Source organism: Polypterus senegalus, chromosome 9 (genome assembly GCF_016835505.1).
Source record: "Polypterus senegalus isolate Bchr_013 chromosome 9, ASM1683550v1, whole genome shotgun sequence".
NCBI classification, from domain to species: Eukaryota; Metazoa; Chordata; class Cladistia; order Polypteriformes; family Polypteridae; genus Polypterus; species Polypterus senegalus.
This window is the reverse complement of record NC_053162.1, coordinates 101,853,987-101,878,079: the sequence shown is the minus strand read 5'-3', so window position 1 is coordinate 101,878,079 and position 24,093 is coordinate 101,853,987. Positions and strand designations below refer to the sequence as shown.

The 24,093-nt window shown below is 33.3% G+C and overlaps 1 protein-coding gene across 1 annotated transcript in view; it reads left to right on the top strand.

Annotated features, from left to right (window-relative positions):
* LOC120535587 (BTG3 associated nuclear protein) overlaps nucleotides 1–24,093 on the top strand; it is a 319,241-nt gene that overhangs the window by 152,423 nt on the left and 142,725 nt on the right. Inside the window, exons 9-10 of the mRNA XM_039763527.1 lie at nucleotides 15,184–15,311; nucleotides 18,872–18,943. Of these exons, the coding sequence (XP_039619461.1) occupies nucleotides 15,184–15,311; nucleotides 18,872–18,943 (200 nt within the window). The remainder of the gene's footprint in view (nucleotides 1–15,183; nucleotides 15,312–18,871; nucleotides 18,944–24,093) is intronic.

Below are 24,093 nucleotides of genomic sequence, written 5' to 3'. Positions count from 1 at the left end.
GAAAAAGCATTTTGAATTGGTCTTTACCTGTGTCTGGTGAGGGATTTAACCAGAAAATATTTGCCATGTATTGGCGTAAAAGTTTTTAAAGAGAATTCCTAGTTTTACTATTTATGTGACCCAGAAAGTGTCCTGAACGATTGCAGGTAAGTTATCCACATAGAGAGGATACAGACAGGTTCAAGACAATTTTCACCATCACTATACTATCACAAATTTGTATAGTTTTCTGTTGATCATGTGTTATTTACTGATGTGTAGCTACTAGTTAGTGTATTATTTAAACTCATTTCAAACTGTTTTGATATTGAAAGAGGTGTACATTTTAGTCAAAAAGTACATGACACCAGCAAAGCATAATGCAATGCAGAATTTGAGAAAGAATTTTGCTCCAGTATAGAAAAATATCAGATAAACTAAACACCAGTGTTTTGTAAATCTCATTAAACATTTTTGAAGTTCATCATGTTTATTAAGCTAATTATCACTTGTTAAAAATCCACATATCAATCACCAGCATCTAAAACAATATCTTTGCTTAGTATATATACCTAACGTGTCATGGTGTCATAAAAATTAATGTATCTGTTTAAATAAATCATTTAACTGAAGATGCATTTGAGATCGTTCATTTAATTCTTTAAATATGAAACAGTATATGCACTGTAGTTCACCTCAATTTTTTACAACCTTAACACTTAGTTGGTATATTTCTCTAGGTATTTCTTCTAAAATGTTATATTTTTTTTAGCAAATCGAGTTGCAGGTATGTTTCATTTTTCTAGTAAAAGGATGATTTATAATGTTATTTTTTCAAGATTTCAAACTTGACTGTCTAGAGTAGCAGCACATATGTTTTGCACACATATAAAAAGTCTTAAAATATCAGGATTAAAATGTATTATTTCTGAAAATATGGTGAAAAAGACAGATCTAAGACATTTTTTAAGGAGTTAATCTTGCTGGCAGTTTTTCATTTCATACTATTGACACAGCTTTAATCTACAACAATGCTTAGGAAATAAAAATGAGATGGAGGAAAATCCCTTCTGAGATAGTATGCTTGAAATTTAAATTTTGCAGATGGCATTTTGAGTTTGATTTTAAAAAGCAAATGAACTGTACTTCAGCTCCAGCCATGTGTGATGTTCTGAGTATAACATTTCATTTTGTTTAGAAAGATACAAATTACTGAGTCTGCATAACTCATATCTGTTAATAATTACTTAATTGGCTTTTTTTTTCTTTATCTGATGTAGAACCCTTATCCTAATCTGAGTTCACCTCTGTTATAGCTTGTCTTTATTTGAAAACAGCAGTATCAGATCAGGGCGAGCGTGAACGTGACTGAGAGAATAAAACAGAATAAAAAAAAAAAAACGCATACCTTTACAGGTACCATAAACTTACACCGGCTGTTACAGACTCAAATCATATGTGTTTTTATTGTATAATAGTAACAATAAGAGAAGCTCAGTACTCAAAACGGTAATACTGGGAAGCACCCGGAATCAAACCCGTGACCTCTTGATTATGAGTCGGCAGCGGTTCTTACCATTGCACCACCCAAGTGGTCGTGTTAGTGTTGTACCCTAACCTGATTTCTTTTTCTTTGGTTATATTCTTGTATAAAAGCACACTTGTTTTTGTTATATGTGTACCTTTTATATAAGTGTGTATTTGATATTTGGAATTTAGTCTTCACACCTTAAACACTTCATGTCAAAATTTTGTCATTAGTACTATAACATGAAAAAAGTTTCTGTTTTAGCTATGTGTTCAACATTTCTTGCGTTTCTCGCATTTCTTGTAATCTTTCATTTACATAGATCATTGTGGACATGGAACACATATGAATTGAATGTGTTCCAAATAATGATGTATTATTTACCCTATACAACTCCAGGCTCCACACACACAGATAAACAAGACTTGAGCTGGGAGAAATTTTTGCCTTAGTTGAGCTCTGGAGATGGGGGTGGGGGTGGTGTGGACTAGCAGGCTGCTTGTGATGATCGACATATTTACAAAACAAAAGACGCTGATGGAGAGGTGAGAAGGAATTTAGGGTGGTCTGGGATTATGAGTTTTTTTGTAGGATTCAGGGATTCTAATGTTAAAGGCAAGCTTCACAGTGTGGATAGTTTCTAGTTTATTCTTGTATAAAATGCTTCTGTGAGTACAGGATCAGAAAACTGGTAAGACATGTACATATATTTATATATGTAAACACAGACATAAATGTCAATAAGAAATTAAGCAGAAAGTAGTGTTTTTCTTTTTTGATAGATTAGCATTTTTATAAGTTTCTGGTTTCATAAGGTATGAGGTATGACTAGTTGACAGTCACGGAGGGGAAAGCAATAAACCCCAGTTAAAAACATTTGTAGAGAATACAGACCTCTGGGACTAACAGTCCTTTATAACAGGCAAAGTCACAGTTTTGCTGACGTAGTCTAATTACTCTTCCTGTTTTTGGACTTTTTACTTTTGAGGCCACTTTTCTTTCTGAATCGTTTGGAACAATATATATATATACATTTCAAATTTTCTGTACTTTTAAAGCATATTTAGGTCTGATTGCTTTAATGAATACCTGATAACAGCCACTTTTAACAGACATGTGAACTTTGACAGTCAAAAAGAATCTATGGGTAATTTAGTTTTTAAGTAAGCTTTTTGTGACAGGGACTCAGGTTTATGGTATATATCTAAGGTAGAATTTACCATGCTGTAATTACCTTGATATTAGTAAGTTGGCACATGCAAGGAAGGATATCGTTTGACACCAATCTACTAAGACCACTTAAGACATGATTTTTTAGTATGAAATTGTAGTGTAGTTTATAATTAAAAATAATTAACAATAAATGTTACTGATTTTGGGAAGAATTTTGCATGTCAATTTATCATAAAGTTTGTTCTAAATAAAATTCTTAATACAAAAGGATTTTTATTTTCATCATGTTAATGTGAAATAGTACTAACAGGGGGCCAAATAAGAGTTTCTTATACCTTTTAAATATCAAATTTAGTTTTTGTTCTTTATATGTGGTGCAGGAATCTAACTTAATTGTATGTTTGTATGTGTGTGCTTGTGCTTTCACTAAATCATGTTTAACTTTCTTTGTACTTTGAATGACATTTTTTGAGAGTAGCTACTTTAGGGGTAATCCTTTTATAACTGGTGTGTATTTGTTGAATAAGGTTAAAATTTAACACAACATCCATAATTTTTATGCAATCTATACTATCTTAAAGCTATTAATGTATTGCTTAGATAAGATGCTATGTATTTCAGAGGTGATATTAGATCTGAGGATTAATAGAGTATATTTTGGAACTCGACAACACAAGAATCTGATTTCAAAAGTGAGTTGGACTAAAACTGTCTTTTTCACCATTTATGTGAATAACAAAATCACACATCAACAGTATGTAATTATAATTATGTAAAATATAATTTCTAAAAGACTTATAAATTCAGTCGTGAATAAAGGTTATTTCTTAAGAGATCAGGAAATTCGCATTGCATATGTGCATGATTCTTCTTTTACTATCTAATATAAACACCTCAGAATATGTGAAATCATCTACGTTTTCAGAAACAACATACAGAGTATCTTGGCAATCATTCCAAAAATTCTTCCAAAATAGTTATTTCTTGATGGTAACACCATCCTCTTTAATCTCAAATAAGCAAATATAATTTTAGTTTTTCTAATCTAAGTTTCAGTTAGTAAACAAATATATTACTTCATATTTAGTATAGTGTAATTCTTTAAAGAAGTGAATGAATGTTTAGCAAAAAAACTTGAGTGATGTGGTTTGGGGTTTGTGTTAGATTTATTGTTTTATTTGAGAGCAAATAAGTGATATTTGCAACCCTGGAGCAGGATCTGATTTATTTCTAGTACAATTCATGATGTATATTGGTTAGTTATAGATTGTTAATGTATGTTGCATAAACCAGTTCATACTGGGCATTGCATTTTTGGTAAAAGGGCATTGCAATTTCTGGTAACAAACTGTGAAGAGCAACAACTGGGCAAAATAAAAACAAAACCACAATTTGATTTCTTCTATAGCCCAAAATCACATAAGGAATGCCTCAATAGGCTTTAACAGGCCCTGTTTTTCAACAGCCCCTCTGCCTTGACTCTCTCCTAAAAAACTCGTAAAGGAGCATTGTTGGAAAAAATAATAGAAGAAATCTTGGGAAGGGAATTCAGAGAGAAGACCCCCTTCCAGGTTGGTTGGGCATGCAATGATTGTCATAAAATGGGGTGAATACAACTGGTTGTGATTTAAGATTACAAGGCTATACCCTAGATAATGCTTCGGTCAGTCAACCAGGCTGTGTGTATTCACATCAAAATACAGTATATGATCTCCCCTGGTGAAAGTGGATACCTCAATCTTCTGAAAAACCCTGATTGTTCCCATAAATCCACCCCATTTTTAAAAAATATAAAAACAAGCAGCTCAGTAGTTTTTGGTTTGCTTAATGACTATCAACTTTATAACACAATCTTCCAATGTGCAAGTCTTCTCCACCAAAGCTAAGTTCATTTCACTATGAGTTTGGTAAAATCGTAGAAATGTTTTGGGAATTTTGCAGTAATTCACAAAATGCATTAAACTCAATGGGGAAGGAAGAACTGAACAATTTTTGAGTGGCTCGTAATGGTGCAACAGTGTTTTAATTGACTTTGAGGGCTAGAGAAGCATCTGTGAACTATACCAGATTGATTATTGTGACTAAAAATGTGATCTAAGTGAACTGTGAGGCATCACTGTTAAACACTGTGCCACAGTGCCTCAAGCTACAAAAGATGCAGACAAAACAATAACCACAAACAAAATGCAACAGACAGCCACAAAAAAAAATGCACTCACAAACTCCAAGTCTTGGGGCACACATTAGATACAGTATGCCACATAGCAGCAGCATGAAACTGGCTCATTCCATTGTTTGAAGTTACTGCTTCAGGCGCAGCGTAAAAATCCTTTGTGTTTACAGTCATTGTGCAGCTGCTTTGCTCTTTTTTTTCTTCCATGATGAATATAGAAACACCTTGTAACAGTAATACATTTTCATTATTATTACTTAACAGGGTTTTGTGTGTTTTCTTTGTTAGGAAAGGGGACAGCTCTAAAGCATATTTTGGATTGTAGCTGTACTCACCTCAAATGAAAATACTGCTATTTTTTTTTCTTGCTAAACAAATACAGGGTATAAGGCTGATAACGCTTATGCCCAAAGCAGCTCATGTCTTATAGTAAGCATATGCATGAAAGTTAGGCTCATGGCCGCTACAGCTATTTGATGTCTCATTGGCCTTGCAAAGCATCATGGGGAGCTGGGAAAAATGTTAATCTAAGCCTGCCACAAGGTAAATTTAGAAGAAAATATTTGGCAAATATGGTCACTGTCGAATATTGCATATTCGCTGCAATAAACGCTTTGGTGAATTTTGCCAATAATAATATTTATAAGTTGACAGAAAAGATGAGCTGTATCAATTTTAAGGCACACACCAGAACATCTTTAAAAAAGCTACACAATATTTGAATGAAGCAGAAGTGCAGCACAGGTTTAGTGAAAGTGTTTATTGTTGTCTAAGGGTCTATGCTAGTATTGTATGTGTATGTTATTGGCAAGTGCTGTGACTTTGGGCCAACAAAACTCCAAAGCAGGTCTTAAAAACACCAAACCAAGCTTGAATCCTACATGCACACATGAAAAAGCACAGACATATAAATCTTTAAATTGTAGAGTTATAACTAACTGTAGACCTGATGCTTAACCTCCTTGGTATTGCATTTTATTCCAAAAAAATATGTAAAAAGGGTTGCATAAAAGTGCAGATATTTCATAATCAGTGGAAATCTACACTGTTTCTCCAAAGAACAGCAGTACTCACAGCACTTTTACAGCCCGAGTGTTTCTCAGTTCTAACACTTACGCAAGACACATCTGTACAGTTGCCTGAGTGACACTCAGGACTAATGCTTGTAGTACGGTTTTTGTAGTCTGACTAATGCTCGGGTCTATTGCTAATGAGGCTACTAAACAAAAAAATACTATTGAACAATAAATTGTAAAAATTAAAAAAGTAAAGACACATTTAATAACTTAAAATACAAAAACACTGCGGTGGGTTAGCACCCTGCCCGGGGTTTGTTTCCTGCCTTGTGCCCTGTGTTGGCTGGGATTGGCTCCAGCAGACCCCCCCCCCATGACACTTTAGTTAGGATATAGCAGGTTGAATAATGAATGTATGGATGGAATACAAAACAATTCTTAATAACAACAAAGTCATTAAATAAAACGAAAAGAAACTAAATCCCCGGGGTGTACCCCTGACACAAACATGACTGTAGGAAATGGAGGAGATGCCAGGAAGCTTTCAATTATCATGAAATAAATTAAATGGATAACAAAAGGTTTATGAATGTGGTACATAATTAATTTGAATTTAAACTACATTAGTCACTGGCTTTAAAGACAGTTTAAAGTATAATTTCACATTAGGTGACTGCAAATACTGTTTGAAAGTGCAAAAGTAGGTAAAAAAAATGTAAAAATTTGAAATCTCTCTGTTTCTAATTTCTTCAATATGTCTGATTATTACAGAGCACAAATCATTTATTTTTTCTTTATTTTGTTTATAAAGAATTTGATTGACAATTTTCTGATTTATTTTAAATACAGTGAAATAATGAAAAGATGTATGAGGATGAAATAAATATAATCAAATATTTTATTGTTGATCTTATAAATATAATGTAGTTGTCTGTTCTGTACCTGCTAACATCTGTGTCATGGAAATACTGAAGAGTTATGTCCTTAAACGAACCAGCAAAGGAGTGTTTTAGATTCTTTCTCAAGTATCAGAGGAATATTCACATGCAGGAGATAATAAATAACACTGCTTTAGGAAGCTGTATATGAGCAGTTTTCATTGGATCTGTAATAGTACCCAGGCAATATTATGAAGTAAATTTTGTTTCAGCTGAAATTACTGTTTTCAGAATAAAGAAACACCATCTGATTCAAATAAATTCTCTCATGCTTGCAGCCAGTATGGCAATGGATTCAGCAACTTTTCCTACAACTGTTTTTTATTTAAATTCAGAAATGAATAGTCTTGTGCTAAAGGCAGTGAAAAAAATCTAGTGGGATCAAAAATGTCAGTTAAGGTACAAAATGTAGACAGAGAAGGCATTTAGGGGTTGTTTTTGTTCATATATTTGTGTTGTTTGTGTGAGCAGAGTCTGTATTTGTTCTTCAGGCACAGGCGTAGTGATGCAGACATAAGGAGCACTCCGCTAGTCAAGAAACTGTGCATCTTTCATTTTCAGGCGCCAGCTGTACAGCACAAACACAGATATATACATTTCTTTCTCATTATTTTAGAGCAAAATATTACAACAGAGTACAACTCAATCAAACAAATCAGATTAACACAGCAGAAATAAACATATTAATCGAATGGGTTGTTTCTTTTTTTTCTTTGTATTTCAATGCACTTAAGCTGGGAGTGACGTTACTAGTCTGTATAAGAGTAAAACTAAACCTGTCAATCTGACCTAATCTGAGGTTTTGGTTAAAGACGTTATATCTATAATCTCTTTTTGGAGTATATTGTGTACACACTTTCAAAAAAAGTTGGAAAAAGAGAATGAGAACTTTCATTTAAACTGATGTCAAATGGATCAGCATATATAGTATATGACCTTACTCTTAGTTATGATTTTCTATTGATCTTCAGGAGACTTTATATTTACATTCTTAAGTATGCATCTACAGATCTGGGATCCTTAGTGTTGGTCTTAAAGGCCATCTGTGGCTATAATGGTTCCCACTAGGTTTTTGTATTGAAGCCAAATATTTGCTAATAATGCACCTTACATGTTTTGGGCATAAAATTAGATTAGTTTGATTACCTTTTAGGAGTTATAGCTCATAATTATTTATTCTAGCATGAAAACTGTTGCAATCTGTATTTAACTGCTTCTGTTTCATAACCAGCTCTCAACTATCAATGATGCACATAATAAAAATACATCAGTACCTAAATGTCAGACTCATATTCCAGCTCTTAATTTTATCATGAATTATCTGTTTTGATAAAATATGTGGAAAGAAGTGACAGAAAGAGAAAGCGATTTGAAGGTATCAGGAATGCAAATCCCCTGTAGTCTACATAACATTTGAATAATGCTGTTATTGATCTGACATGGCAGAATAAGTATAGTAATAAACTGCAGTGTTAAATAGCAAATTTAAATAAAACCAAGGATTGATTTCTAACATAGAAAGTGATTGAAATGAAAATGTGCAGCCATTATAGCTGACTTTAAGAACTTAAACTGAGGACATCATATACATTTGTGTTTTGTTTGTTCCCAAATTCCCCTCACCTCCACCACCTCAAGCAGTTAGTTACACCTCCTTAAACATGGCACAAACAGAGTTCAATAGAAGTAGAGCCTTTATAAATAAATAGAGGAGTCTCAGACTGGTATAGTAATCAAGGGTCATGTCTTACAGTAGTAGATGATACCATTTCATGTGCCCTTTTCTGCTTACCCTTTGTCTGTTGAAGCGTTTGTGTATAATGTGTCATGAGTCTTATTACTCTTATGTCAGATATGAATATTGTTTTTTTAAATGGTTTTGTTTTGAAGCTTTCCTTTCTTTCCCTTTGAGTCTTATTTTTGTAAACACAGTAATTTAAGCAAGGCAATATGTCTAATTGAAACTCATAATTAGATTGTACCAAAAGAAAGTTTCTTAATGCATTATTTGGCTTATCATGTTCCGCTTTAGACAAGCCTCAAAGACAAAGACCAGAGTACAGAATGTATTTAAACTTGTGGCTCTTTTATTTACATAATATACAGTGGAAAGTATGTTAAACATCGGTCAGGTAAGAAATGAAATAAAACAATATTTTACCTTTTCTTGTGCCCTGAACTGTATTGGGCAAGTTTGAAAACTTGAAGAGTGCATACTTGGTAACATGGTACTTCTGATACCCCCCAATTACTGACAGCACGCTAACTGAATCCCATTTTCTTACAAAATATCCTGGGCGAAGCTGGGTAACACAGCTTATCATAATAAATATAAAATCTTTACAGTGCAGTGAAACGATTTTTAGTTTTATTGCATTACAATTCTTGGAAAGAGTTTTTTTTTTATCCTTACCAATTTTTATGAACCATCCTAAAGATGAGCGTGTTATGTTAATAGGTTAGGTTAGGTCTGTATGTGGGTGAGGGAGTGAGTATGTCCTGTAGTAGACTCATGCTCATGCCTTGCATCTAATGCTGCTTGAACAGACTGTGGTGTCCCTGGAATTAGCTGTTTGGATGGATGGAATTTAAATAAAAGTTGGTGCCTATCTTAGTCCTTTTTTTCTGTTCCTTCCTGTAAAATTTCAGTTAGGTACCCGTTCATCACTGACTGCTCCCGAAAGTACTACCAGTACATTTTTGCTTATTTAACCTTTAATATATTATAAAAATTAAAATTGAGGCTATTTGTTAAACAAGCATTTCTTTTTATCAGGAGTGTCTCTCCTCATCAGAATCATGGTGGTTGTAACCTGTCCTGACAGAATAAGGCACAAGGCAGGACTCTTGAAAAAAAGTATTTTTGGGGGGTTTTTCCTTCTCTTTCTATGATTATGATAGTAGTGAAAAGTCAAGCAAAATTACACCTTTTATTAGCTAACTAAAAATATTACAATATGCAAGCTTTTCGAGGAAACTCTGGCCCTTCTTCAGGCAAGATCTAAGTTGAATAGCTCATGTACATCATTATTTCTCACTGTAGTTTTTTTTTTTTTTAATACAAAAATTTACTTTGTTGTTTTTACTTTTTTAGGTTTAAATTTACAGTCTAGGGCCAGCATATAGAAAAATATATGTATTTCTCATGTTTAAGAAAAAACCAAATGCTGTATTGTCACATTTAAATACTATAGTAAAAATGTATGTATATTATCACTAGAAAAACAAATTTCAGATTTAAAATGGCTTGTAGTAAAATGTACTCCTTGAAGTGTATGTTACTGGCACATAAAATCTTTTTTCCATCGGGGTAATTTCAAGTATATCATTTGTATGCATAATTATTTTAGAAATATTTTCTTTCACTTTAAATGCAGTCAAAGTGTTCACTGGCAATGGTACCCTATTATGTTTTACGCTAATAACTTGTATGTTTAACTGAATAAACTGTGACATATTTTGCTGGGAGTCAATTTTTAGACATTTCTGTTTAAAAGTGTACAAATGAGCTTTTAAAGATGCAGGTATCTGGGGTAAATAAAGAACATAACTTTGTTCCTTGGCTGGTGACAACTTGTACTTCATTTTCTTATTTTGCCATCAGTCATATCTGCACCTAAGCTTTGGTTGAAGGAATAATACTATCTAAATATTGTTTCTTCTTTCCCCCTTCTAAATCTCTGAGGGCGTTCCAAGGTAAAAGGTTTCAACAGATACAGAGGAAGTTTGCAGTTTTCTTCTTGTCCAGTTGCCAAAAGTATTTTGTTATGAGTTCTGGTTCAGTGATTCAGTGAAAGATATATGATGTTAAGGATGCTGTAATGCTTGGCTTTGCCTTGAAAGTAAAATAAAGCATTCAGCAAATGCTTTTAAAATATGACATTATGTGAATGTCTTCCACATACCCTGGGTTTTCTCTCACAGGACAAAGACTTGCATATTAGGTTATTTTGTGATTGGAAATTGGCCTCATAGTAAGTGAATATTCCCTACAATGGATTGATGATCACTACAAGATTGTTTTTGATTTCTACCTGCCGATATAGGCACCAGCTTCCTACAGTCTTGAATTATATAAGCAGGTATAATGAAAGATGAATGAATAGATTAATAAATTAATAAATGTGTTGAAAAACGTTTTAAGGATGAAATGGTCTCCTAAGTAAACAGCTCTTGATTTTGGTCCCAGTAGCCTCTTTAGGGATTGCGTTCCAGGTACTGCAATATTTCACCACACAATTATTCTTGGACTACAATAATAATTTCACTGAATCTTCCCCCTCCTGTAGCAGCTAAGTACAAAATCAGGACAGCCATTTCTGTGCCTGTTTAGGTAGAGTGCTCTTGTATTGATTTTCTTAACATTCTGTCTTTGTGGTACTAAAAATCTTCCTCTCAGTTAAGTACTGAGCTATACATGCAAAGCATTGATATTTGAGAAATACTATTAAATTAAACAACAGTTTTGACAATGTTAAATATGCGTTCTTAAGTCATGTTAAAAATACAGACAATAACAGTCTGGTGGGTTGGGAGGTTTGGAGCTTAAAACCAGCTAGCATAGTGTGCAAGGCAGGAATGAGCCCTGGATAGGGCCCTGCTCCACCATGGGGCATACACAAACACGCACACACCCAATACACACTAGGGACAGTTTACCTTTGCAATTTAGCTTTAGCAGTTCACCTAATATACACATCTTTGGACAGTGGGTGGAAACTGGAGCACCCAGAGGAAACCCATGTAGACACGGGGAGAACATTCAGACTCCACACATCGAGGACTCGGTGAGCAAACTCTGCTCTCCTTACTGCGAGGCAGCTGCACTGCCATCACGCCACCTCTTTTCATATAAATTGAAAAATAAATAAAGTTTTAAAGGTTATTTTCCAGTTTTTTGAAAGGAACTGCATTTTGTTAAAGTTTTATTTTCAGGTGTCCAGTCTACCATTTTGTTTCAATTTTATTTGTTTAATGTGCAGCTTTTGAAGAATGAGTTTTTTTTGTGTAATAAAGATATTCACTAGAGAATCAAGCTATAACAAAATAAATCAAGTAATGCATTGTAGTCATTGGTATCTCCAAAAGGAGAAATTCATTTGAGTTTATTTTTACTTTATTTATCCCTTTCATAAATGCACTATTCTTTATAAGGGTCTTAGCTAAAACATACTCGCACCAGGTCTAGTATAAGCTCCACAAAACAAAGAAATACAGTTTCCTGATAGGTTTTCAGACAAACTGAGAGATACTATTTCTGAAGTATGCCCTATATGCCATTCATCAATACATTTTGGAACAACATTATATTATTTCTAAAACAGATATATATCAGAATTAGTTCAACTAATTTTATTAATTCATTCCATTTATTAGCTTTTTTAAAGACCCAAGTTGGAGTGTCTTGGATAATTGTATAACTGTGCATTAAATGATGCTATAGAAAAGTTTGCCAATGAAGAGAAAATTAGAATCATTAATACAAGTGATGACAATGTCAAAATTAACTAGTAAGTATTCTTATGAAATATGTTACTTGGCATTCCAATAATTATTTGTCATTAAATGTGTTTTCAGATTGAAATTAATTTATGTATGAGATAGAAAAGAAGGCATTTTTACTTATGTTTGTATATCACTGAGTATTCACAAACTGCTTTAAATCAACAGTTAATGGACAAAAAGCCGGGTGATCAGAAAGGTATAAAAAGCCCCAATAGACTTGTTTTTTCTGAGTAATTTGTTGGCTAAAAGTACTCAAATATAGTGTGTCAGAGAGAATATGTGCGGCATTGTTCATAATACATTGTCCATCAGTTTTATCTTCATTCCTTTCTCCACTGCTGCTTCTAGTGGGTTGAGAGTGGGTGCCATAACTGAGTCAGCCATCTTAATTAGCTATTTGATTCTGCAGTTTTCTCTTGCAGTGCTAATACCATCATAGTACAGTACGCCACATCCACTCCCTAAATACTAACTTGGCTCTTTGGTACAATGAAAGTCAATAACCTGTTCCTTCCTGACAAACTTTTCCTCAGTATATTAATTTTGCATTGCAAACAGTTGAACAATACTATAATACTCTATTGTTTTAAATTGCTCCCTAAACCTATAATATTATGGATTATGTGAATTTCCCCTTGGGATTAATAAAGTATCTATCTATCTATCTATCTATCTATCTATCTATCTATCTATCTATCTATCTATCTATCTATCTATCTATCTATCTAATATCTACAGTATAGGATAAGTTGATTTTTCTGTGTGCATCTGGCAGCTACAGTTAAAGGCAATGTGCTTCCAGGTGAAAGCATTTTTGAATACAGTTAAAGGAAGCTTGCTTCTACTGCCTGAGTAATTCATTTGAATTAGCTGATGTAGATTTCAACAATAGGCCAATAGTCTCCAACTCTTTATAAAGTGAGAGTTTGTACAGTACAGCAGTACAAAAAATTAGCATGGCACCAGTTATGAATTTTATTGTTAATTGCAAAATCTCATTTTTTTGACAGAATGTCAGCTGCTGCTGAATTCTCAACATAATATCAGGGTGCGGTACACTTGGCAAGTGATGTGATGGTGATTCTTAACAGAAACAGTGCCAATATTCATTATTTTATACAATAATTAAACATATAAAAACTTCTATGTAGTCCTAAAATAACAGCCAGCACACAACAATTTTCCAATCATCACTTTCTTGCTTGCTTACTCCAATTGACTGCTGTTGGATGAGTACAAGATAGGGGCGCTTGCAAAAAAACTATGTTAAGTTGGTGCTAGAACCATTGTTCATTTCATTTAAGTTTACTATTTTGCAAACTTTATTTTACAGTCATTAATTAGTTGTACTCTAAAATGAGATTAAGACTTTGACTTTCCTGAATTCATTTCCAGTTGTTGTTGTCGGAAGCATGCTGTGCATTTGCTCTTGACCTTGTGCATCTGATAACAATATTCATGAGTCGGCATCAGCATTGCTTTAAATGAACCAGTTGTACAGCCACATGCAGTTGGTGCACATACAGTGCATCCGGAAAGTATTCACAGTGCATCAGTTTTTCCACATTTTGTTATGTTACAGCCTTATTCCAAAATGGATTAAATTCATTTTTTTCCTCAGAATTTTACACACAACACCCCATAATGACAATGTGAAAAAAGTTTACTTGAGGTTTTTGCAAATTTATTAAAAATAAAAAAACTGAGAAATCACATGTACAGTACATAAGTATTCACAGCCTTTGCTCAATACTTTTTCGATGCACCTTTGGCAGCAATTACAGCCTCAAGTCTTTTTGAATATGATGCCACAAGCTTGGCACACCTATCCTTGGCCAGTTTCGCCCATTCCTCTTTGCAGCACCTCTCAAGCTCCATCAGGTTGGATGGGAAGCGTCGGTGCACAGTCATTTTAAGATCTTTCCAGAGATGTTCAATTGGATTCTAGCTGAAAGCATTCTTCAGTCATCATGAAGCTTTCTTCAGTCCGGACCTTAAATCAGGATATCAACTATTAGAGCTGCATTTTGATTTTTATTAAAAAATTGAAATAAGCAAAGTATGAAACAAGAAACAGTAACAAGGAGATTAAAGAAACTACTGTACATGATAAGCATTTCTGTCACTCTTCTTATACATTTGTCATGCAAGAATGTGTATTAGTATTAGTGTGACTTCTCCAACAAACTCCATTTCACCTAGTCCCATACAATGTGATGTCAGACAAAGGTGCAGTGGCCACAGACCATTTTAAATTGCTTTCTGCTTGTCCTAGCCAAGTTGCACATGTTTGACCTCTCTGATTACTCAGTTACCAGTCCTTCTCTACAGCAAAACATAGATATCACAACTACCTTGCCCTTGATGATCTTCAAAGGTTCCATTTGCCCCAAGGTATTGAAGGCAAACAAACATAAAATTTAATCTTTTATTTACTGATTATAACAAAAAGTTGGATGTTAACAGCTGGTAGAATAAAAAAAATATGTGGATGATGTTCTTATAACCAGTAAATGGTTGAATGGCAAATGAGAAAATTGAGGAAATACAATTCTACATACTGGAGTCTAAGTCATTTAATATTAAAAACAAAAAAGGATATGGTAGGTGCACAATTCAGGCATTGTTACTTATGTTAGTCTATTTTTTTTTCTGCAACCCCAAAGACTGAATTGTCTTCCTATAACTTAATATGAATGTGTTGACTTGTATCTTATGCTTGTGGGTTTGCCTTTGGTTTCCTGTAAGTCTGTAAAGGGTGAATGGGATTTTCAAGATAAATATACTGTATATTAATGAAAATTGTCTTATTGATATCTGTTGAGGGTCATATACAATAACGCTTACTGTATAAATGTACATCTTTTCCAGAGGGAATCCAAAGCAATGTAGCATCTCCTACTGAAGCACAACAGGCTCAGCAGACACTGCACTATACACTTGCTAATGCACAACAAGTTCAGATTCATCGGATCGGGGAAGATGGACAGGTGCAAGTGGTAAGTTGAACACTACTTATTATGATTATTTTATTCTTATTACATATTTGGAAGAATAACAACATCAGATTTATAGCAGTACATTTCCAAGTTTTATTCCATGCCCTCCAAATTAATTGCATACTGAATGCTGGGATAGTTAGCTGTTTCATTAAAACTGAGTGAATGTGACAGCTCTGTGAGCCAAATTTCTTTAGAGAAAGCACATCTGTGCTTAGTGCTTATCATATAAGAACAGATGGTTCTGCATTACTGTAGTGAACTTGGCCAAAAGAGTAAAGATTTAAATGCACTGTGGGTGCCCTATGACATCAATGATGTGATCTTTATTGTCATCTGAATACTTACGGTATGTTTTTGCTTCCTTTAAATAGATTGTTTCCTTCCAAAGGAAATGAAACTGTTTGAAATAAAGAGCCCTATTCCTTTGAAATGTTCACTTGGGCTTGCAAAAAAAAAAAAAAAAAAGAATGGGCACCTTCATGGACTTCCAAATCGGAAGTGTTTTTTTTAATATGGCTTCTTTTTATTCATACTGATAAAACAGTCAAGTACTCTATTACTTCCAAAATGTTTGGTGTGCAGATTTGCTGAAAACACAGGCTATGATGGATTATTCTCTTTAATATTGAATGGAAAGTTGTTACACATAATAAGAAAGGTGTAGTTTTATAGTTAAAGTCCTTAGAAGAACTGCTAGACTTTTTCCAAAGCTGAAAGTCAATTTTTTTTATTTTTTTTGCATAGCCCTCATCATAGAGTGTACACAAATTCACAATCTTACAGTGGATTAACAGAAAGCTGCTTAAATATACCATAATTATATATAGTGCACATACTAAAATGCAGAATATTTTCACACACATATTTTTGAAAACAAAGTATTTTATACACAAAGTAAGCTAAGGACATCGTAACAGTGTAAAGCCCCTGAAATGTGACCAGTTGACAGTCAAGGAGAGGGAAAATAAAAATCAACAGCATTACAACAGATACAGTAATCAGAGGGCTAGATTTGGTTCTATGGTAAGTTATAATAATCAAAGTCACATTTTATATAATCTAGGCCCGAATGACCACCCATTCCACCTATATCCTAAGTACATACCACCCTATAGCAAGAAGTTTAAATCTTTTCACACAGTATCTCTGGTGTCACTTCCTATAGTCAGAAGTAGTAGCTTGGCAATGATAGAGAGGCATACATGGCACAAATTGCCACCGCAGGAGATCAAGACTAGAAACAGAATGAGGAAAGTCAGTAATAGTTCCTTAATTAAAAAGAGTAAAAGTATTCCAGCTTTTAGTTCAAAATAAGTATTTCAAAGAAGCCCAAGAGTCAGTGAAAATGGTTAATAGTAAATTTGACACACATTTGTTAGTGAATACTTTTTCATGTAGGCAACTGTAAACATATGGAAGTACTGTAGTTACTTTGCAATATGTTTCCAAGTACTGTACATATTAAGAGTATTTACTGCTCAGGCATTTTCACATTTTTTGTGTTACAGAATAGAATTGTAATGTATTTAATTATGTTTGTTTGGTAATACATCAGATGAAAGAACTATATTTTCAAAGTTAAATAAAAATTCTACAAATCCAAAAAAATAAAAACATTTTTAAAAGAGAAAATAACTGATTATTTCCCCATTGAGCCGATCTTTAGTCTAAGACACTTCTGGCCGAAAACAAAACAATTATTTTATACAATTCTCTGGCTTCATTTCTCAGTCTAGTTGAATAGGAACCATGAACAATGAATAACTTTTAATTTGTCCAACAAATTCAATAATAGCTTGAAGCTGAACTTTGCCAGAATATTAATTCTTTTTAAAGCCAGTCACAATTTCTTTTTGCTGTATATTTTGGGTTCTGCGGTGGGCTGGAGCCCTGCCCAGGGTTTGTTTCCTGCCTTGCACTCTGTGTTGGCTGGGATTGGCTCCAGCAGACCCCCGTGACCATGTAGTTAGGATATAGCGGGTTTGATAATGGATGGATGTATATTTTGGGTTACTTTCCTGCAGAAACGTATTTTCTAAATTTTATGGTTTCAATTTATAAAATATTGAAATGTGAAAAATAATTAAAGAAACAGCATGGCAATGTCTTAGAGCCTTAGGCTTCATGCATGGGAAAGTGCATATAACAGTCAGGACTGGACTTAACCTATGCAGGCTGCAAGTCCATTGCAGATATTCATATAAGATTATTTTAAACTGAACATCCACCTAGAAATCATTATTATACTAAAATTTCATAAAGACAATGGTTTAAAAGAAAACTCCAAGCCTTTGCAGCCTACCAGAATAAGGAATAGAAGAGAATATGTTTAATAAACAAAAAATGGTTAATGGATTTTTCAGTTTTAGTTTTTGTAAATTTTAAATAAATCTGACCATAGCATAATATGTATTAAGAAATTCTGAAAGCACAGAATTGAGAGAGATAAATGCTGCTCTTCTGCCAACTTCATAATTGAGTATCCAGACCTTGATATTCCTCTTTAGTTCTGAATTTCAATAAGATTTACTCTAAAGGTTCAAATCAGTACTAATTTCAGGCAGTGCATCAAACTAAGCAATTATTCTGTAATGATCATCATAATTTGCATTTCCACATCACTACTTTTCAGCTCTCATTAGTTACTAGGACACTCTAATTATTTTCTGTACTTACTTTTTAACTTTATTCATATAAAAGGGTAAAGGACACACTGAATGCATTTATTCAACCCACACCACTTTTATCTATACTCCATTAGTTTTTCTTATAAAGTTTTGCTACTGACAGCCATAGATCTTTTAGAAACAAAGTGTTATAAGTTTAGCACTTTTTTTTATAAAGTTCTTATTAACATTTCAATATCTGCAAAATACATTTCAAAACAGTATAATACACTAGTGTCATATAAAATTCGTATCGTATGTTAATTTTTAGTATACAGTAAAATTTTCTGTTTGTTACTCATTGTGTTTCTTACTTATACCAAGTTGATAAAAAGCAGAGTTTCAAATGTTCTGGCTTGAGAATAAGGTTAAGTTCATTGTGTGTTCTTGCTTATGTAGTGAGTCATTGTTTCATAAGTAGGTCAAAATCAATTTTCCCATAGAGAAATAATTAAATCTCACAGTCTGCACTTATAGTATCATGCAAAAGCACATTTTGCCTACCCCTTGAAATAAAGAATATATGGAGAAATATTCCATAAATAACCACTATTTTATTCATTAGAATGACAGAAAAATTCAAGATTCATTTACATCATAAATAATAGCTACAGGAGGGTTCCCGCTCAAAAAAGAAGAGTGTATATCATCCTCACTTTACCAAGCAGAGACTGTGCTCTATTACGAAGATGTTTGATTAACATCTGTTAAAAACTAATTCAGTGTATCGGTAAAAATATTTTTGTATTTTAATGTTAAGGTGCAATAAAGCAACAAAGAAAGAAATGAATATATTAACATATCGACATTCCAATTAGGCAGTAATGTACTTCAGAAATCATAAAAGATGTAAAATGTGAATTGGTCTTTTTTTTTTTTGGCTTTTTCTAGATACCGCAGGGACATCTACACATTGCCCAGGTACCACAAGGGGAGCAGGTTCAGATCACACAAGATAGTGAGGTAAGGCTTTTTTTTTGTGTTCTAGGTGTCTGCAGTTGCCATGTCTATTTTTCCACTTAAGTATCAGTAGCATATTTTCTAATTGTGTTTTTATGCATTTGCCACTTACCATTAATTTACACTATGTATGATTTTAGCAAATGGCGCAGAAACAAAATTTCTGAATAGCTATAGTAGTAGTATTATGACATGTAAACAGGTTATTTCACCTTAAATGTTTCATTGCTATTAAAAGATCTATTTTCTATTAACTGTGGGTATTTCTGTGTAACATATCAATCAAATTAAATACATTTAAACTACTCAGGATGTTAACAAAATTTTGTGGGAAATGTTTTTATCATAAAAATCTGAAATCATGTAATACTTTAGAACTATATGTGTTTCAGAAACTCACTGATAAGATGACAAATACAGTATTTTAATTAAATAGGCCATGCTATGACAGGTTTTACTTTGTAAATGATTAATATAAAAATAGACCTCTACAGGTCAGAATACAAATACTATAAATGAAAAATCTCACTTTAAAGAGAGCATAATAGTGTTAAATGGCTAATTCAGAATGAATTTGTGTGCTTAAGTTTGTTTTGCCTAAATTCTGTTAAATGTTCAAAACAGGAAAGTCTCCACCTTTTGAAGAATTCAAACATTACTTCTTAAGCTAAATACCTCTGTGTGATTAGGCATTTGTTTCACTCATTTGGTAACTGCCTTTTGGGAAAACTAATAAGTGTAAGTTACTTTTCCAAGAACTTGTGAATGGTTCTTCAGAATACATGTACCATCGGTTTTATATTACAGTTCCATTTTTTATGCATGCATATGTGAGGCAAACAGTATTGTCAAGCTGCAAGTAATTTTTTCTTTTTTAAATATTAGAATGAAAAGAAAAAACCCCATTTAATCTGAATGTTGCTTTATCTGAAATCCATAACATGCTTTTCCTCATTTTTTTATTATTTTTTTGCATTCTTTGCATGACCTTAAATGAATCAGTTATCATTTAGTAATTACTTTAATTAAAAATGTATTTACTATGCAGTTATTGTGTCTATATATTTCTGTGTTTTGATGTTTATTTTATTTGGCAAAGTAATATATAATATACAGTATAATTAATATCAGACTGCTTTTACAAATCCATTTGGTGAACTAAATAAGTGCTTTACAATACTGAAGGTATACATTCATATTTGTATCATAAATATTTTCATAACAATATGAGTAAAATGTTTTGTTTGCAATTATTGAGCAGATGTTATTTACTATTGGTTACTTTGTGCATTTCTGCTAGATTTTTGTAGTTGTCAAATAGTAAAGAAACTGTTGAAGTGGAAAAGGTTGGAGGAGCTTTATTTGCATTGGAAGGCATTAACTGACACTGAAAAATGCAGTTTTTCTTTGAGTAACTGCCAGGCATTCAGCATTAAAATAATCAAAAATCTTTCATTATTGCTATGACGTATTTGCTGGAAAGAGTAAGTTATTATAAAAAGAAACTTAGCCATCTGGCAGTGCAAAGTTAAGACAGTGATTTGACCTGGGCCTTTGGGTCACTGTCTAGTTATTATCGTCTTTGATGTCAAATAGCTCTAACTACAGTATTGACATTTTGTTTTTTAACTACTTATTGAATAGTGTACATTAGATATAACTAACAATATTTTCAGAAGAAATGCATTGAAAAAATTTTGGTTACATAGTACTGTCAATATGCATGGCATAGAAAATATTAAAATAATTTAAAACTAAGTCATTTCACGCAAGAGTTCAGCATGGGTGTGTGTCCAGCAGGGGGTGCATATTTTCTGGTAGTTCAGTCATACTAAATAAGTTTTTTCCTCAGTTCCAATGGCATAGGAATTAATAAAAAATGGGGCAGTGAATTAATACATTTAATTAATTTTAATGTGATTTGTCACTCCAATTAAAAAAAAAAAACTAAGGGAATCAGTAAGAATTAACGATTTTCAAGTGGGTTTTCTAATGACTGTATTTACCTTTAGAGAAATTCTCCTAGATACAGTTAGTTGTGGGTAACTTTTTAATTTCTTCAGTGGCTTCAGTTTTTGTATGTCATGGCAGCTATTATATACTGTTTAGACAGTTTCATATTGCAAAAGTAACTAATAAATGTTTCAGCAGATTACATGCTTACTAATAGTTGTGACCAAGGAGAAAAATGTAATGTCCTTCTTCTATGCAGACCCAAGAAGGCAAATGGCATTAACTTCCCCATCAACCTTGACCACTGTTTCCATACTGTATGTCAGCACAAGGAAATACTTTGACACTAGCAAGCTTACCAGCACATTATACCATGAAAAGGTTGTTCATTTTGCTCTTTCAGTGTCCTTTGGGTGCTATGGAAGTTTTTTGGTTGCCGTTAATGTCCAATGCATGTTTATCCTTTTAAAAGCAAATATGCATTAGGTTTGTTCATATGGAAATCTACAGATATTATTATTTCTGTAGTAAGCAAACCAATTGCAGAAGAACTATTGTGGTGTATATGTAAACTGACCAAACAAATGACCCACAGGCCAAAGTAACCAATTATTATTTGTATTAATGCTTTATTAATTATTGGTTCGCCTTTGTTTAACCAGCTGCCTGAAAGCACTTAAACACATTTGAAACAGTAATCTGTTGTTAATTTTTTGGAGAAATGTGTTTTCATTTAAAAATAATTCAGTCCAAGTGCAACAAGACCTTTGCCCATCTGCTGGTTCAACTACCTTTGCTTTGTGCGAGTCTCAGATTAATTTTCGAAACCTTGCAACTACAGAAACTTGTAATGTTATAAATTGTATTTAAGCAGTTAAGTAGTATCAGAGAATCAAAGGATGAATGGATGAGTTTTAGATGCATGAAAAGTGATGGATGGATGAGGGTTAGGCTTAGGGTTAGGTTCTAAAAATACTATCCTTCTTTTCTGTTCCAAAACCTCACTATGCAACTCTCACTAAATGCTCATTCCCTTTTGTTGCTGTTATGCTTTGCAAAGACTCTTTTAAGCATGTCTACAGAAGTGTGTTATGATATTCCAGGCCCACATTTTCTCTCCAGTATTACTATTTGCAACAATGTACTATTGTACATTGAACACACCACTTCACCTCATTTTATCTTTGCATCATCTAGTTTTAGGTGTTAGATAGTTTTCAACACTGTGAGTTATATTACATGTGTTTCATGTTTTCCATTTCTTCACAGCAATGTGATATACCCTTACCCAAAACCAAACATTTGTCTGGCTATTGGACAGTAGGATTCAGTAATATAACAAAATGAAGAAAAAATAAACTGCTTAAACAGTTTTGAGAATGAGAAAACAATTTGATTGAACACAATCTGTAAACTTCATTGTAAGCATTTTCTCAGTCTCTATCTGTATCTGAAATATTATTGAGTTCATTGTTGCTAGCTCGATCTGAAAATTCAGTTTTTTAGAAAAACACACAATTTTAAAGTAGATTCTTTCAATTATTGAACATTTTCAGCAAAGTAATATATATATATATATATATATATATATATATATATATATATATATATATATATACACAGTGGAACCTCGGTTTGCAGGTAACTTGGTTTACGAGTGTTTGCTTATCCTTCCAGTGTCTACCTAACTACAGTATATTCATTTGTGCAGCTTTTTTCATACGTTTTTACAATTCAAAAAATTTTACTTCATGCCAGCATTTTTTGGGAAAACGTACAGTATTCTAATCAATTCTTTACTAGGATTTTGGTCTTATCTGTTGCAAAAAATGGATGTCTAAGACATTGCACTGCTGGCAGCAGTATTATCTAGCTTTTCTGAGAGGATTTGTATTAAAAGCATGAACAGGAGGCCAAGGTGTCAAAAAGAGAAGGAAAAGGTAGCTTAAGGTACATCAAATTTTAAGCCGGCCTCAAGTTCATGTTATGATCTGCCACAGACTGAGTTAAAAGAGAAACAGGTGATGAGATGGAACAACCAGGACCTCACGCTGCTGCATTTGCTCCAGCTGACAGCGAATGTGGAATCAAAACTGAGAGTGAGGCAGGCAATGAAAATTCACCGATCTCAGGTGGGATATTGGAACTAATTATGGCCTCTATATCCCCACTGTCAACACTCCCTGTGAGTCAACAGAATCATCTCCAACACAGTATGTAACTTCACTTTTGGAGCATGGAGAAGATGCAAACGAGCTGAAGGCATTAATTATCATGTTCGGGGAAAAAATAAATTATGTAAAGGAGGATATACACAAGAGAACTGAAAGAATTGGCATCAGAATGGACAACAGAATAGACAAGCTGCTTCAGGATATAAAAAAAAATCAGGAGGTATGTTTGAGCAATAAAGTGTTGGCTGTAATCTATCAGATAATGTAACAAAGTAAAATGGTTACGAGTTGCTAGATATATTAGATAATGGGAGAAATTGAAATGGTTGTTAGTTGCTAGATATATTAGTTAATTTGTACTGTAATTTGGTTTATGCAGTTGATCTTCTTTTTCTGTGGGTACATTTGTAAAAGTTCTACAAAAATCAAAGGAAAAAATCTAGCCTTCTTCTTTCTGGTAGTCACATCAACATTGCACAGGAATATACGGAGTGCTTGTAGAAGCTATGCAGGCAAACGAGGTGACAGCTAAGCTTGGAGGACAATGCTTGGTATGAGTTTTCAGCTGCCTAGGGTTAGCATAATGTTGCCATGACAAAGTGTTGCGGCGTTCGTGCAGGAATTTTGTTTTTCTAACTGCGTCAAACTGATGAGAATGAGAATGGCGAGTGTTAAACACAAGATGGCAGCTATCGAAGCTAATGAAGAAAACAAAGGTGAACTGCATGCAGGGATATCCACTATTCTGTAGTGCCCACACAGAAAATGAAGGAATAGAAACATCTATGGAGGAATGTATTTGTGGTTTTTGCATAATATTCGGTTGATTTTGGTTTGAGCCCATTATAAGGATAGTGCTGAGATAGCCACAGAAATATGTTGTCCATTCTCCGGTTTCAAGACAACCTCATCTAAAACAAAAGAACTGGATTTTATTCTTTTTTCTCTTCTTCTTTTTTGACTCTGTGTATTAGTGTCTGTGTGATCATGTACCTTATGGGGAAAAATTTGTTAGCTAGGCTGGGT